Source organism: Ceratotherium simum, chromosome 39 (assembly GCF_057802395.1).
Source record: "Ceratotherium simum simum isolate JZ-2026a chromosome 39, ASM5780239v1, whole genome shotgun sequence".
Lineage (NCBI taxonomy): Eukaryota > Metazoa > Chordata > Mammalia > Perissodactyla > Rhinocerotidae > Ceratotherium > Ceratotherium simum.
Genome location: NC_141938.1, coordinates 15,559,058 through 15,573,739, shown reverse-complemented (window position 1 = coordinate 15,573,739; position 14,682 = coordinate 15,559,058). Strand labels below are relative to the sequence as shown.

The 14,682-nt window shown below is 65.8% G+C and overlaps 1 protein-coding gene across 8 annotated transcripts in view; it reads right to left on the bottom strand.

Moving 5' to 3' along the window:
* Positions 1-14,682, bottom strand: part of TCF3 (transcription factor 3) — a 37,973-nt gene that overhangs the window by 6,530 nt on the left and 16,761 nt on the right. For 6 of the 8 annotated variants that reach the window (XM_087425840.1, XM_087425842.1, XM_087425835.1 and 3 more), the window contains exons 4-16: positions 11,912-11,985; positions 11,645-11,723; positions 9,047-9,114; positions 7,272-7,404; positions 6,306-6,355; positions 5,136-5,238; positions 4,853-5,019; positions 4,638-4,770; positions 4,180-4,238; positions 4,004-4,082; positions 3,009-3,082; positions 2,424-2,585; positions 2,219-2,342 (exon numbers count right to left, since the gene is read on the bottom strand). In XM_087425840.1, coding sequence (XP_087281966.1) covers positions 2,219-2,342; positions 2,424-2,585; positions 3,009-3,082; positions 4,004-4,082; positions 4,180-4,238; positions 4,638-4,770; positions 4,853-5,019; positions 5,136-5,238; positions 6,306-6,355; positions 7,272-7,404; positions 9,047-9,114; positions 11,645-11,723; positions 11,912-11,985 — 1,305 coding nt within the window. The remainder of the gene's footprint in view (positions 1-2,218; positions 2,343-2,423; positions 2,586-3,008; positions 3,083-4,003; positions 4,083-4,179; positions 4,239-4,637; positions 4,771-4,852; positions 5,020-5,135; positions 5,239-6,305; positions 6,356-7,271; positions 7,405-9,046; positions 9,115-11,644; positions 11,724-11,911; positions 11,986-14,682) is intronic. The other 2 variants (XM_087425837.1, XM_087425841.1) reach the window with 2 other exon arrangements.

The window sequence follows — 14,682 nt, the reverse complement described above, 5'->3', positions numbered from 1 at the left end:
GGGTCCCCCTTCAACAGGGGACCCGGAAGGAAGGGAAGGGAAAGGGGGGACCTGGAATATAACAGCACAGGGTCCCCCTTGGCACTGCTCCCATCAGGGACAGGTCACTCTCGGGGGGGCATCCCTGGCCCCCACCCACTCGATGCCAGGAGCACCCCCAGTGTGACAACTACAGATGTCCCCAGACATTGCCCAGTGTCCCTGCGTGAGACCACTGCTGTGCGGTGACACCATCGAGAAGCACGGGGAAGCACCGACTCTACAGTGAGGCTGGTTTGGGGCTGCGGGGGAGACGGGGAGGGTCCCCAGGCACGGGAGGACCTGCCCTGATTTGGGTCGTGTGGTGGGTCCCCGGGACATAGAACGTTAGGCAGCATTGCTGCGTACGCGTGTCACATTAGTCATGTGTTGTGGTGTACCTGTCACAAGGCTGATACGGGGGTGGGGTGGGGGCGGCCAGGCTCAGCCACGCCCGGCTGGGAGTCCCCAAACCCTCTCTGGGCATTGGTCTCCCCTGCTGTAGCAGGGCCAGCATTAACGGCCCTGTGGGACTGGCCCCCGAGAGACCCAGGTACCCGCTCCCAGTGGGCGCTGAGCCCTGCCCCGCACCCGCCTCCCCTCCTCGAAGGCCTCCTGCCAAGCAGACAGCGTGCTGCTCACCAAGGGCCCCCCGAAATGTGCTGTCACTTCTGCAATCTTGAAAGAAGCTCTCTCTTGACCTCACCCCCCTTGCTATGCCGACCTCTCTGCTCCCCTCGACGGCAACGCCCAGGACTCCACTAACGCCACCCCGCCCCGGGCACACGACCCCATGTGGGTCCAGCCTGGGTCCTCCTCTCGGTGTCCAGCACAGTCCACCCTCCCCCACCTCCCGCAGCCACCTGTCCCCGCCCTGACTCTGCTCCACCTGGTAACCCTGTACAGGGTCCCGGCTCTAAAGTCCACCGTGTGCCAATGACACTGGACCCCACCCTGAGCTCCAGACACGAATCCCACCACCTCCCCCACATCTGCAAACCCTGGGGGCTCCACCTTCACAACACCTAGACCCCCAACCACCGCTCGCCCCTCTGTGGCCCCTGCCCCGGCCAGCCCCCACCATCTGCCCCCATCATCGCCCCCCGGACCAGCGCAGTCCCCTCCCCCCTGGTCTTTGGCTGCCGCCCTCACCCCAATCTGTCCTCCCTGCAACCCCCACCAGAGGGCGCCTGTGACCCCCCCAAGTCAGGTCCCCCCTCCTCTGCCCACAGCCCTCCAGGGCTGCCGCCTCCCTCGGGGGAGAAGCCCACATCCTCCCTGCGGCCCTCCAGGCCCCGCACAACCTGCCCTGTCCCCTCCCCACTATCCCTGCTCCCTCTCTCCCCCTGTTCCAGCCACACGGGCCTCCTTGCTGTTCCTCCAACACGCTAGGCCCAGTCCCGCCCCAGGGTCTTTGCACGGGCTTCCATTAGGTACTCTCCTGCATTCACTCATTTTCAGCTCTGCTCAGATGCCAATCTTGCCCCTCATCTTTAAAACTACAACCCCCTCCTCTCCACACTTCCTCCCTGGCAACTGTCCATCTACCCCACTAGCACGTCACCCCCTAGGAAGGGCTAATTCCCTGTTTTTCCCCAGTGCCTAGAGAGGCCCCAAGCACACAGCTGATGTTAAGTACACAGGTGTCGGGTGAACTCGGTTAAGCAAACCGTTGAACGAATAAAGGAAGAGGTGGGGGCCACGATGGCCCACAGTATTGACCACTGAGGCTGCGCCCACAGCACACTGGGCCCCGCCTCCCTTCCAAAAGGAGCTGACCACTGACCCTGCCGGCCTCTCCGGGCCGCTAGGAGTGTCTGCCAGTGACTGTGCCTGCCCGGCCCCCACCCAAGGAGCAGCAGGACCCCCCACCCCCGCTGAGATCCTGGGCGCCTGACCCTGGTGGGGCTTTCTCAGTCACACTGTGCCTCAGTGTCCTCAACTGGAAACGGGTAGGACCCAGTCCCGAGCCCGCAGGCCACTGTGAGGGTCTGGTGGGTATTGTGGGGTCCAAGCCCCAGGCCTGTGCACGGCAGAGTGCAGACGCTCAGGCTGGCCTGGTGGTTCTCGGTCCCTCCGTGACGAGGCCTCTCTGCCGTCGCTCAGAGGGACATTGCCACCCACCTGCCCGCCCGCGCCCTGCCTAGGGTGCTGGGCACAAGAGACCCCGCGTGTAGGCCGCCCCCACGCTGGGGCTTACCGCTGTAGGCGTTGGGCGGCCGAGGGAGGTCGGGGAGGGCGCTGGGCTGGCCGGGCAGGGCCACGTGGTTGTGCAGGAGGCTGCCGCTGCCCGCAAGGCCGTCCTCCGAGTGGCTGCCTCCCACCTGCGGACAGGAGTGGCCGTCAGGGCTGCCCGGGCCCCGCCGCCCGCCTGGCCCTGCCCGCCCACTTGGCCCCGCACTCACCAGGCCGCCGTGCCGCCCGCCCAGCGGCATGACAGGGCCGGCAAAGCCTGAGGCCAGCGCCCCGTGGCCGGGCAGCAGCCCGTGCACGTCGCCCGCTGTGCCCACGGCGTGGCTGCGCAGCACGTGGATGGCCTCGTCCAGGTGGTCCTCCATCTTGTTCTGCTGCGGGGGGAGGGGGCGGGGGGTGAGGGGTCTGGGCCCCCGGGACCCCGGGCAGCCCGTGGCCCAGCTCGAAACGTGAGCCTTCGCTGGTCACAGGGCCACGTGACAGCTCTGGCCACCCCAGCTCTGGACCTTGTTCCCAACACGTTAACTGAGAAGTTCGTTCTCGTCAAAGGGCCGTCTGTCCCACTGCAAGTTCTGCTGCTGGCACGGGACCCAACAGCTCTCAGGGGACAGGGTTTCAACGTCATGTGAAATGTGGCCACCGCACACACACGGAGCTGCCCCCACGGGCCCCGGGAACGAGTGTCCCTGTGTCTGTGCACACACACCCCCCTTCCCGGGCGCTCCCACGAGGGCGCCCCCCTCCTCACCCCGCACGCCCACTGGGGCTGGCCCCACCCGGCTGGGCAGGAAGCTCACCAGGCTGTGGAGACCCCCGTCGTAGCTGGGCGATAAGGCACCAGGGGCTCCCGCTCGGGGCCACTGCGACGTCCCTGGAAGGGGAGGAGGCGTGGATGAGGAACTGGAGGCAGGGTGTCCACGCAGCCCGGCCCAGGGAGGGAGGGGCTTCAGGACCACGGGGCAGGGAGCACGCTGGGAGCCTGCGACGTTCCATGGCCACACGGGGGCGCCCACGCCTGCAGAGCTGACCCCAGGGCCCAGAGGCCTGCTCTCAACCCGGCATCTCAGCGCTGGCGGCCACGCGGGCCCGCTGGGGACCCCGGAGGTCTCGGGCTTGGGTTTAAATCTAGCTCCTCGCTAGGCTGGGGTGCGAACCCAGCGGGTGGGTTCACGTCTCTGAGCCTCAGTTTCCCCGTCTGCAGAACCCATCCCCCACCTCTCCCAGGAGGAAGGCGGCTCTGCTGCACACAGTAGGTGCCCTCGAGGCCGGCTCCTCCATGCCCCACAGGGAAGTGGCCGGCCAGGGGGACCGCAGAGACCAGGGCAAGGAGAGGACCTGCTGGTCTTTTAACGAAATCCCACAGCCTCCCAGAAACCTCCCCAGCTGATGCCGTAAAAAAGTGCACCCTTCCGGGGACAGGAGGACCAGCCCCCTTGGCAGAGCATGCAAGGTACATAAGGCATACAGCTGGTGCCTAATACCTGCGGCGTGAACACCAACGTGTGTGTCTGTTCCTGAGCCCAGGCCCAAACCACGAGCCTGCAGTTCTGGCCCCGCTGGGTCCTACCTGCCCCTAGGCTCATGTGGTACAGACCCCCACATCCTGCCTCCTGCCTGGCCTTTGCCACGCAGTGACTTAAGAGCCCTGGCTTGGAGGCCACCTCCTCCGGGGAGCCTCCCTGGATGCCCAAGGGAACGTGAGCTCCGGGGCGGGTGGTCTGTCCAGCTCCCCGCCCGCCCACCGAGAGCTGCAGGCACCAGACGCACCCCCTCCGCAGCACCCCACACAGACCTGCCAGGCCCTGGGGGGAGCCCACGGGGGTCGAGGGGCTGGACGAGAAGTTATTGCTTGAGTGATCCGGGGAGTAGATCTGCAGCGGGCACGAGGAGAGACAGGCGACAGGGTGGCTGGTCAGGGCCGGCCTCATGGGGTTGCCACCCCGCCACCCGCCGTGCCCCGAGCCTCACCGAGGCCAGCGCCTTCCCAAGGGCGTCCCCGGAGCTGCTGGCCGTGGTCCCGCGGGAGCCTGTGGGTGGAGAGAGGTCAGGCCCGACCTCGGGGATCCATCCAGCTTGGATGCCCCAGCTGATGGGGAGCTCCCTCCTGCGCTCAGCTGCCCAGCTCTGGTAAGCCCCTGGCTTTGCTCTGGTTTCTGCCTGATGACTCCCCACCTGCCTCCACAGAAGCTCGGGGAAGGCGGGCTGCAGGACCCCAGGCGAGCGACTCCCGTCTCTGGGCCTCAGTTTCCCCACCCCCCACAGAGCTGTCTCCAGACATCTGAGACAGGGTCTTGGGAGCCAGAGCCCACAGCCGGGGCGGGCTCGGGAGAGGGGGATGTTAACAACAGCCGGCCCCAGCAAACTTCTGCGCCTGCCTGGGTCTCAAGTTCATGGGGCAGCATAGGGGTGGGGTGAGGGGGCCGTACCCATGAGGCTGTCGGCCCCGCTGACGGGGGGTGTGGGGCCGGAGACGCTGCCGTAGGCGGCCGCGGGGGCTGAGGAGAAGGTGGCCACGGCCGGGAGCCCGCCGTTCACCTCCGCGCCGTGCAGCTGGTAGCCCTGCGGCAGGACGGGGTCGAGGGTCAGACGGGGCGCCACCCCACGCCCCCACCCCCCATCCTCCCCACCCCTCGGGGCTTACCAGGCGCTCGTGCTGGTGCAGGCCGCCAAACCCGCTGCCACCACCGCCCACGGAGCTGCCACCACCCGGCGGGAGGGGCAGGGGGGACGAGCCCCCACCCAGCATGGGCCCGAAGCCCGCCTGGCCCGAGGGGCTCCAGAGCTCAGCCGAGGGGTGCAGGGTGCCATCTGTGGAGAGGGGAACCGTGAGGGGGCAGAGGGGGACCAAGGGGGACAGTGAGGGGGAGGGGGGACCATGGGAGCAGGGAGAAGGACCCCGGCCGTCCTGGGCGAGCCCCCCGCACCTGCCATGTAGAAGGGAGAGGGGTAGGCGCTGCCAGGGGTCTTGGCAGACGGGTAGGCAGCGGCGTCCCTGCCGTAGTCGTCACCTGAGCTGGGCGGGTACACCTGCGGGCAGGGGGGCGGGCACGGTCAGGGCCGGGACTGACCCACCCCCAGCCTTGCCCTCCACGTGGAGGGCAGTCCACCACCTCCCCATTTCCCGGTGCTGTGCTAACGCTGCCCCTAAAACTACCCCTTGGCCCAGCATTCGAGGCTCTGGATGCGTTGTCATCTCTCTATTCTTTCTCTTCTGTCCCCACCTCCTGCTCCCCCCAAAGTTCCAGCCTCTCGCACCTGAGGCCTTTATAGACTAGATGCCCTACGCAGAAGGTCTTTTCCCTCTTTCATCCAGCAAACTCCTAGTCATCCATCAAAGCCCAGCTGTGACACCCCCAGCCCCTCCTTCTTCTTTGTTCCCCCAGTGCTGGAACCTCCCATGGCCCAGCCTGATCACATGAGGCCCCGGGGCCTCGGAGGCAGGGCCCTGGATCAGTATTCTGCCCCGGCTGCCCCAGAGCCACAAAATGGCAAATGGGTTCCAGGGTTAGCGCCTAGCAGCACGGGGCCAGGCAGAGAGGGCAGTGGCAGCCAAGCCGGACTATCCAGCAAAGTGCTTTTCCTTCCAGCGATTAAATTGCAGACCCCAGCACCACGAGCTACTCAGGGCCCTACCAACCACAGGCAGCGGGTTGGGAAGGCAGGCGGCTTGAACCCGGGTGGATGACACAGGGATGGCAAGGGAGCCCAGGCGACCCTGGGCAGGGCGGGGACCCTCTCAACCAGCCCCCAGGGCGCCCCTGCCGGCTACCACTCCCGGGACCCCCACCCACCCCTTTCTAAGGCCTCAAACACAGGAAACAACCTTCTCTTAAAGCAAGAAGGACCCAGGCTAGACCCAAGGAAGAACTGCCCCGACCCCCTCGGAGGTGGTCTCTGGTCAGAAGTCCAGCTAAGCCCATGGGGGTCTGGGCTCAGAATCCACGAGGGGCCTGCCCACACTGCCCACACGTGGACCCACACGCGTGTTCCGGGCTACAGGAGCACACGCAGCCCAGCGCCCACTGCTGTGTTGTGTGGCCTCCAATGGGGAGGCCCCTGAGCCTGTGGGGTCCCCACTTTGTCCCATGACTCACCGAGGACGGGAGACCCGGAGGCACCTTCCGGACTTTCTTGGGCTGCGAGTCTGTTGGGAGTGAGAGGAGTGAGCGACCCCGTCTGGCCTGGTTCCCACCCCACCTGCTGGGGACACGGGGGGCCCTTCCTGGCCCCGGAGACACGCCTGCCACGGGGGGCAGTCAGGAGACAGCCCCACCCTGCGCCTTGGAGAAGAGACCCTTGAACTTCACTTATAATAAAATTCTTTAAACGAGGCCTCGGGTGCACCTGCTGGCTCTGAAGACGTGCAGGAACCGTGGGCGGGGGGCCTGCAGTAGACAGTGCCCCCCCGCCGCCTGCCCCCAGCCTGCCTCCCCTGTACAGCGGTCCTCACTGTCCAGACCCCGAGCGTGCAAATCCACCCACCCGCTGAAACCGGGGGCCCCCGACCCCTTTCCTCAGTGTTTTGCGGTCATTCAGACGCGTGCACAGCGGCGCTGGATATAAACCCCCGCGCACACGTGCCCAGCTGGCGGGACCAGGCCTGCGTCGCTTTGTGCGAGCCCAGGAACCCAGGCCCCTTCTCGTGTCTCTGTGGGGGCTCTGCTGTCTAAAGTGCCCCCACGCCCAGAGCTGAGGTGCCGGCCAGCCCGAGCTCGGGGAAGCCACGCGGGGCCGCACGGGGAGAACACGTGTGTGCACCAGCGTCCTTCCGGCGAGCGTCACGGGCTGGCCGTGAGCTCGGCGGGGGTAGCCGGCCGTGTACACAAGGCGTTTCTAGACGGATACAAGGTCATGTACTGGCCGATGGGTTAATGAGAATGTTGTGAGCAGAGGCTGCGGCGCCCTCAGACCACGACCCCTACGGACAGCGGGACAAAGTGCCCGCGCCCCTCTCCCGGCCCGCCGCCCGTCCCTCCCGCCGCCTAGCCAGGACCCGGAGGGGGGTCCCACAGCAGGCCGACCCCCTCCCTGCCCCGCCCCCGCGCCCCTGCCCCACTCACCCAGGCCGCTGTCCGCGGCCCTCCGCCGAGCGTGCCCGGGGTAGGAGGAGTAATACTGGGAGCCGCCCTTGACGGCCGACGGGGACAGCGGCCCGGGGCTGCTGAGGGCCAGCTCGCTGGGCAGAAAGCCGGCCTGCGGAGGAGGGGGGTCAGGGGGCATGAGCTGGCGTGTGGCCCCCTGGCCAATTCCGGGTAAAAAAACACACAAGCGCGAAGGTGGAGGCCGAGGGGCGGTCCAAGGGGTGACGGGGACCCTGCAGGGAGCCCTTCCCGCCTCTCAGCTGCATCTCTGCAGACACCCGTCGTATGTCTCTGACGCAAAACAGGCGCTACAGCCTGTGAGCTACACGGCCATTTCCGGGAAGGACAGAGACCACGGAAGAGACGCCGTGGCCCAGCGGCCTGTGGACGGCCCGCTCCGGGACGCTCGACGTGCACACCCGCGTCTGGTGTCGGTGGAACCTGCCTGTTTCACTCTGTGAGCGTCTTTCGTTTTTCTGCAGGTGAACACTCTAACTCTGCACAGATCAGTTGGAAACGGGCTTTGTTCCCTCGGGAACAGGAGTCCTGGGCTCACGCGAGGGGCGCCCGCCACCTCGGCTCTCCCGTCTGTGAAATGGGCACGGCGGCCACTCCCACAGCTCAGGGGGCCTCGTGGGGACCGAAGGGGGCCATGCGAGTTCTGCCCTGGGCACAGGGCCTGGTACCCAGCTGGCGCTCAATAGCTGCGCCTGCTGCCACTCTGGCTTGGGCCCGGTGTGCACACAGGCAGTGCCACCTGGGACAAGGCCCAGTGTACTCCGAGATCTGGGAGCTGCAAGTGGGGACAGGAATGAAACCCTCGGGCATGGGGGGTGACCAGGACAGGAGGCCATGCTAAGACCACTGTGGCCGGCCACCGCTCCTGTTGGCCTCACCAGGCAGGCGTCGGGGAGAATTTCGCCCCAGGGGGAAGAGGCAGCCTGTGGGGCAGGCCCTCTGGGAGGGCACGGGGCTGCCGGGATGGCCTCAGTTTCCCCGCCTGTTCCTTGGGGGTGGGCGGTGTCTATTGGAGCCCCTCCGGCTACGCACGGCGGCCCCAGGCTGGACCCCTGGAGGGGGCTGTGGGACGGGAGCCGTGGCCTCCCCGGCCTCCCCCTCTTCCCCGTCACAGCCAGCTGGCCCGGCCTGGCCCAAGGCCCGGGCCTATTTCAGACGCTGCTGGAGAGTGGCCAGTGCTCGGCTCAGCCAGCGAACCTCTTGCAGGTCAGGGGAGGAAACTGTGATGAGTTCATTTAAAATTAAAACCCACGGGCAGGCCCCGTGGCTTAGCGGTTAAGTGTGCGCGCTCCGCTGCTGGTGGCCCGGGTTCGGATCCCAGACGCACACTGACGCACCGCTTCTCCAGCCATGCTGAGGCCGCATCCCACATACAGCAACTAGAAGGATGTGCAGCTATGACGTACAACTATCTACTGGGGAAAAGGAGGAGGATTGGCAATAGATGTTAGCTCAGAGCCAGTCTTCCTCAGCAAAAAGGGGAGCATTAGCATGGATGTTAGCTCGGGGCTGATCTTCCTCACAAAAAAATAAAAAAATAAAACCCACCCCCCACGCGGGGAGTAAAAGGGGGAGGTCGAGCCGTGACTGCAGCCCCCACATTGGTCGCCCCCCAGTCCCCCCACCTGCGCTGCCGCCCCCAGGATGGAAAACGGGGTGCTGCCCACTCTGTGCCCTGCAGACCGAGGCTGCTGATGACCCGGCCGCGGCCCCCGCCCCACAGACGCGGGCCTCACCTGAGTCAGGCCGCCAACCCCTGCGTCTCTCCCGAAGGCAGTGTACGTGCTCCGCTCGCCACCCTTGCCTGGAGAAGAGGAGAGAGGGTCACTTGGAGCCGACCCCAGGGACAGTGTGTCCCGAGGGGCTGACCCCACACCTGGCACATGCCTGTATACAGCAGGCGCTCCATAAGTGCATAACACCAAGAAAACCACAGTGTGATACTGGCCTCCCCATCTGCCTGAGGGACAAGCGGGGGTCCCACCAGACGCTGTCCTGAGATGACGCTCAGAGGATTCTGCACACCCACCAGGGCCCCCCACATGGCCCGTCCCTGGGGAGGGACAGCACTGCCTCAGTCCCCACTGCCCTCCCCGAGCCTTGGTTTCCTCTGTTCAAGGTATGAGGTGTCGCCTCCCCAGGGCGCTGGGCTCCCAGGGGAGAGGCCGGGGTCCCTGGCGTCTGCACAGTTCAGCGCCCAGGGCCTCAGCTCCACCCCCGGCACCCAGCCAGTGGTTAGCTCATAAATGAGCACGTGACATCCCTGGGGATGTCGATTCAAGTGACTCAGGGAGAAGGGGCCCTTCTGTGTGGGAGGGTGAGACCTGGGGCTCTGGGGAGACAGCCTGACAGAGAGAGCTGCAGGCATGCTCCCGAGACTGCATGGACGCCTGGATCCAGCCTCGCCTGAAGCAGATCGTTGCATCAATCAGCACCTGAGCCATCTAAGTCTGTTCCTAGCTTAAGCTGGGCACCAATCTTGACTGAGGGTGGACCATAACCATCCTTGCTATGAGCGAGGAAGCAGAGCACTCGGCTGACTGGTTCGCATTATTCTCAAACCAGCAGAAAAAATCTCCCGTTTTCCTTACTTTAAAACGACAAGGATTTCGACTAGACTCCTGGAGCAAATGCTGCTGGGGGGCGGGGCTGGAAGAGGCCTCACAGGGCCCACGTAGGGGTGAACAAACCATGGCCTGGAGGCCGGGGGGGTTCGGCCCCAGTCCAGCGAGTGAACGGGGGTGACAGCAGCGCTTCCTTCCTCCCAGGCTCAGCGTGGGAAACAGCCGGCCGGCCCTGCCAGGGCCCTGGGCTCAACCGGGGAAGTGGCTCCCCTGCGAGACGGGGCTGCGCCCCTCAGGGCTGCTGTGGCTCAGGCCCTGCATACAGGAGGCGCCAAAGCGGGGTCTCCCGAGAGGAAGGATGAGGGCACAAGGAGAGGAAGCTGAGCTTCTGGGCGGGGACCTGCGGGGGCCATGAGCTCCACGGGCATACAGCAGGCTCCTAACCCACGCACTAGGCCCACACATCAGGGCGTGAGGACGGGACGAGGGCAACCGCGAGGAAGAGCTCACAGGGTCTCACGGGGAGCCAGACCGGGCCGGGGCAGCACAGGGACAGGCTGACCCCACCCCTGGGCACAGGGCACTCGCCGCCTGCTGCCCTGTGCTCGGCCTGGGCTCCGCGCTGCCCTCCCTGAGCTCCTCGGCCGCAGGGCGTGCGGCGGCCTGGACGCAGCTGGGCGCTGGGCCCTGCTGACCGGGCTGACGTGGGAACTGCCCGTGCAAGGAAGAGGTGGGAGGAAGGAACAGGGGGGAACCGCGTGGCTGCAGGGGCCACCCCGGGGCATGGGCAGGGCCGGCCTTGGCCTGCTGGTCTGGGAGGCGGGCATGACCTCCCTCACACGCAGAGGGCACCCGGACTCGGCCCTCCGTCCCCCTTTCACGCAGCTCCTCTTGGGCCACGTGCACCCATCCACCTCTGACTGCACGTCCAGTCCTGGCTCAGCAGGCGGCGTCCCCTCAGGGTCCAGGGCCAAGGTCGGGCCCCAAACTCTCCAGACCCAGTCTCCCCATCGGTCAGTCTGCTCCCCCGCGGCCAACCCCCCGACACGCCTCTGCCTGTAAACCGCTGACGACGGCGTCGCAATGAACCCACTCCCCCCGGCTCTCAGGGGACGGACCCCGAGTCTCGGGACCCCCGAATCAGGAACTAAAACCCCCTGTTCACGGCCCAGGCTCCGAGGCGGGAGCTGAGCTGGGCAGCCAGCCCCTGGCCCCTCCTGACCCCCCGAGAGGCCAGTTTGCGGTCACCCCAATGCTCCCTTGGAACGGGGGTGGGGCGGGGGCCGCTGCAGTCAGCCAGCGGGAGGGACGGCGCCCAGGACAGCCGTCCAGGCCCCAGTGGTCCCGGAGGTCGGAGCCTTGACCAGCCCCTGACCAGTCAGACTCCTGGACAGGCCCCTTCCTGCTGAGCCTCTGGCTGCTCATCTGCAGGAGGGGGGCGGCCCGTGGGGCCGGGCGAGGCCTCACCACCTGCTCCACGAGGGTTCCGAGTCCCTGTCCACGGGCGGGAAGCCAAGGCTCGAGGGGGACGGCCCTCACCCCGGCTGCCCGAGGCCTCATGCCCGTGGTCAGGATGCCAGCCTCGGGAGGGCCCAGCCGGGCTCTGACCACCGCCCTGGGCGGCCAGGCCTCCGAGTCCACGTCCTGGCAGGCACCTGGCCAGCCCCCATGGGGGTCCAGGCCGTGTCCACGCTGCACCCCGAGTGTGCTGACCGCCTCCCGGGGACACTGCGTACGTGTGTGGGGGGGCCCTGCTGCGCGGACACTCACCTCCCAGCCCGGGGCCCAGGAATGTGGACGAAGAGAGGCCACCGTGGGACTCGCTGAAGTGGGCGCCTTCACCGTAGGTCTGCGGAGAGAGGCGAGGATGAGGGGTGCGGGGGCCCCGTCCACAGCTGGGGACCAGGCAAGCCCGGGAGTGCCCAAGTCAAGACGCGGACCCACATCTCTGACCAGGCTGGCCTGACGCCCGCCTTGGAGCCACCCACCCCACCCGGAGCAGCGAAACCCAGGGCCTCGCCCGCAGCGGCTCCTCACCCGGCTGGGGTCGAAGGAGGAAGCGCTCTGGTCGCCGGCGCCCCAGGAGCCCGAGCTGGGCCGGTCCTCGAGACCTGCAGGGCGGAAGAGAGAGTCAAGGTCCCCCTCACCCTGTCCAGCTCTGAAGCCACTTCAGTCCCTCTCACCTCAGCGAGAAGCCCTCGCTCGACTCAGCAGGCTTTTTGGGCCCTTCCTGAGCCAGCCCAGCTCTGGAGCCTGTCCAGCCTCACCCAGCTGTGGCGCTGCCCACACTGACACCACCATCATCGGGGAGCACCCCAGACACCCTGGCACCTAGCATACCTCCAGGTCTGAAGCTCAAAAATTGGTTCCATCAGCTATCTCTGCTGGCCAACTCCTACCCATCCATCAAAGCCCCAGCCACCACGCCCACCCTGGGCAGAGTCCTCACTCGCACTGAGCCCTCCCTCTGGCTCAGGCCTGACCACAGGGCGCTGGGTCATCTGTGTCAGGCTGTCTCTTCTGACCCTGCGATAAAGGCTCACGAGAGCATTGGCAAATGGGTGCCGAGTGATGAGCTCTGATCTCGGGTAAGTGGGAGTCTCCCCCTTCCCATCACCACCAATTTGGGAGGCAGGGCCGTCCCTCTGTTGAAGTAACAGTGGCAGCCGCCACTGACGACCCGCCAGGCACAGGCTGGTGGGCCCTCCAGGATGGAACCACATCGCCATCAGGGGCAGTCGGAGGACCGAGGCGCAGCAGGGGTTAACCAGCGTGGGGAGAGGACCTTGGTCTCCAAGGGTGGGGTGTGGCCCTTATCTCCTCAAACACTCCCAGGCCCCGCCCAGGCCCCCCGGAATCTTCCTGCCGGGCAGGCAGTGGTGCCTGGATCCCTCCCAGGCCTCGTCCTGGGCTGGGGGAGCTTCCACTCCATCCCTCGGGGCCAGAGAGCACACGGCCTGGACCAGCAGGAGAGCAGGCCTGGGCCCCCCTCCCTCCGTGCCTCAGTTTCCCTCCCCTGTAAAGGGGTTACGAAGGCTCTACTTCGTAGAACTGGGGTGTCCACGTCCAACTCTGAGTCCGAAGGCTCCCCAAGCCAGGCTGGGGTGGGGAGACGGGGTGGAGGGGCCTGGGCCCGCCGTCTGTCCCAGGCACAAGCCCTCACCTACCCTCGGACCCCACCCGCCCCCTCCAGAATCCTTCACTCGCCCTCCCACCCTCCTGCTCCTCTGCACCAGAAACTTCCTTCCAATTACATCCTTCTATTTTGGTGCCTTCGTGTTAATCATTCCCCCCAGTTAATTGATGTTTACTTGCTAATTTGCATAATTATGCATATTAATCTCCCAGCCCAATGAATATTCATGTGTCTCAATTAGATTTTGTTTTCTAATCCAAAATTTCCACTGTGATTACGGTGGGGGGCTGGGGGGCTGCCTTGGCAGGTGAGGGGCCAGGCAGGGGGCTCCTGTGGTCTCCGGGCATCCACCCAGCATATGCTCCCAGGTTTGGGGTGTCTGCAACCCAAGGTCTTGGACCCCCAACTTGGGCTCCAGGGAGGAGAGCGGCTGGTGAGGCAGGGGTGACCTTGGGCAAAGTGCCAGCGCTCCCTAAGCCTCAATTTCCCTCTACGTGCACTTGCCCGTTGTCCGCTCCCCCTCTGGAAGAGCCCCCACCTGAGAGCGTGTCCTGGCTCTGGGTGGCCCCCACCGCAAGTGGGCACCCACGAGATGTCCCCAGAGGCGCCAGGACCCCGTGGGAGTGAGGGGGGAGGCCACATCCCAAGACCACGGTGCTCCTCGGACCCAAGGCTTGGGGACTCACCCCCCCAGCATGGGCCCAACAAGCTCCTGGCACAGAGGCCACTGCACACTGCTCTGCCCTTTCTGGAAACCGCCACCTCCTTCTAGAAATGACAGAAACAGGGACGGCCCCTCTCCCATCACTCCCATTAATAGAGTTATTAACCCCCCCACCGATTAATTATGCATCTTAATAAACCAGTCATGAATATTCATAACACATTCCTCCTCCATGTTCTAATTAAAACGTACTAATAGAATAAGACGCTGCTGTCGGAGTATAATTTCTTTATGATTTCTCTTTTTTTTAATGCTGGTGGGATGGGGCCGGAACACCTCTCGGCTCAGACCCAGCCCGGCTGCCCTGGGGAGAGGGGGGCTCCGCGGATGGAGCAGGGGGGCCCTGGAGGGGCTCTAGGGGCTGCAGCCCAGGCTGCTGCGGGGATGACGAGGACCGTCGCAGAGCGGGTGGCACATTTGGTGCTCAACAAAGCCGGGTCACCGCCTCGCCGTGTGATCGGCGGCTGGGCCTGATGAAACGGGGGAGCAGGCTTCGGACGGGGCTCAGCAGACACCGGGTCGGGACCGAGTGGCCGTGTCCTGTGCTGGATTCCTCTAGGGCGGGGCTGGCAAACTGCAGCCCTTGGGCCAGGTCCTCCCAGCCTGCTTTTGTAAATGAGGTTTCAGCGGCACACGCTCGTTCGTTGCCGCACGGTCTTCGGCGGCTTCTGCCAGAACAGCAGGGTGGATTCACTGCGACAGAGACCGTGCGGCCCCTTACGGAGAAGGTCGCTGACCCTGGTGTAGAGGAAGATTCCCAGAGCCGGTTCCTCTGTACGAAGCTGCCCAACCCACAGACTTAGTACCAGGAGCGGGGTTACGGTGTGGGACAGGCAGAACCCAGGGGGTCACAGGTCCAGGCACAGCCCCATCCACCGTGCTCCCCAAACCCACAGGCACAGCCAGGGAGCCACCAGCCTGGCCTGCAGCCCAGCTCTGTAGGCACCC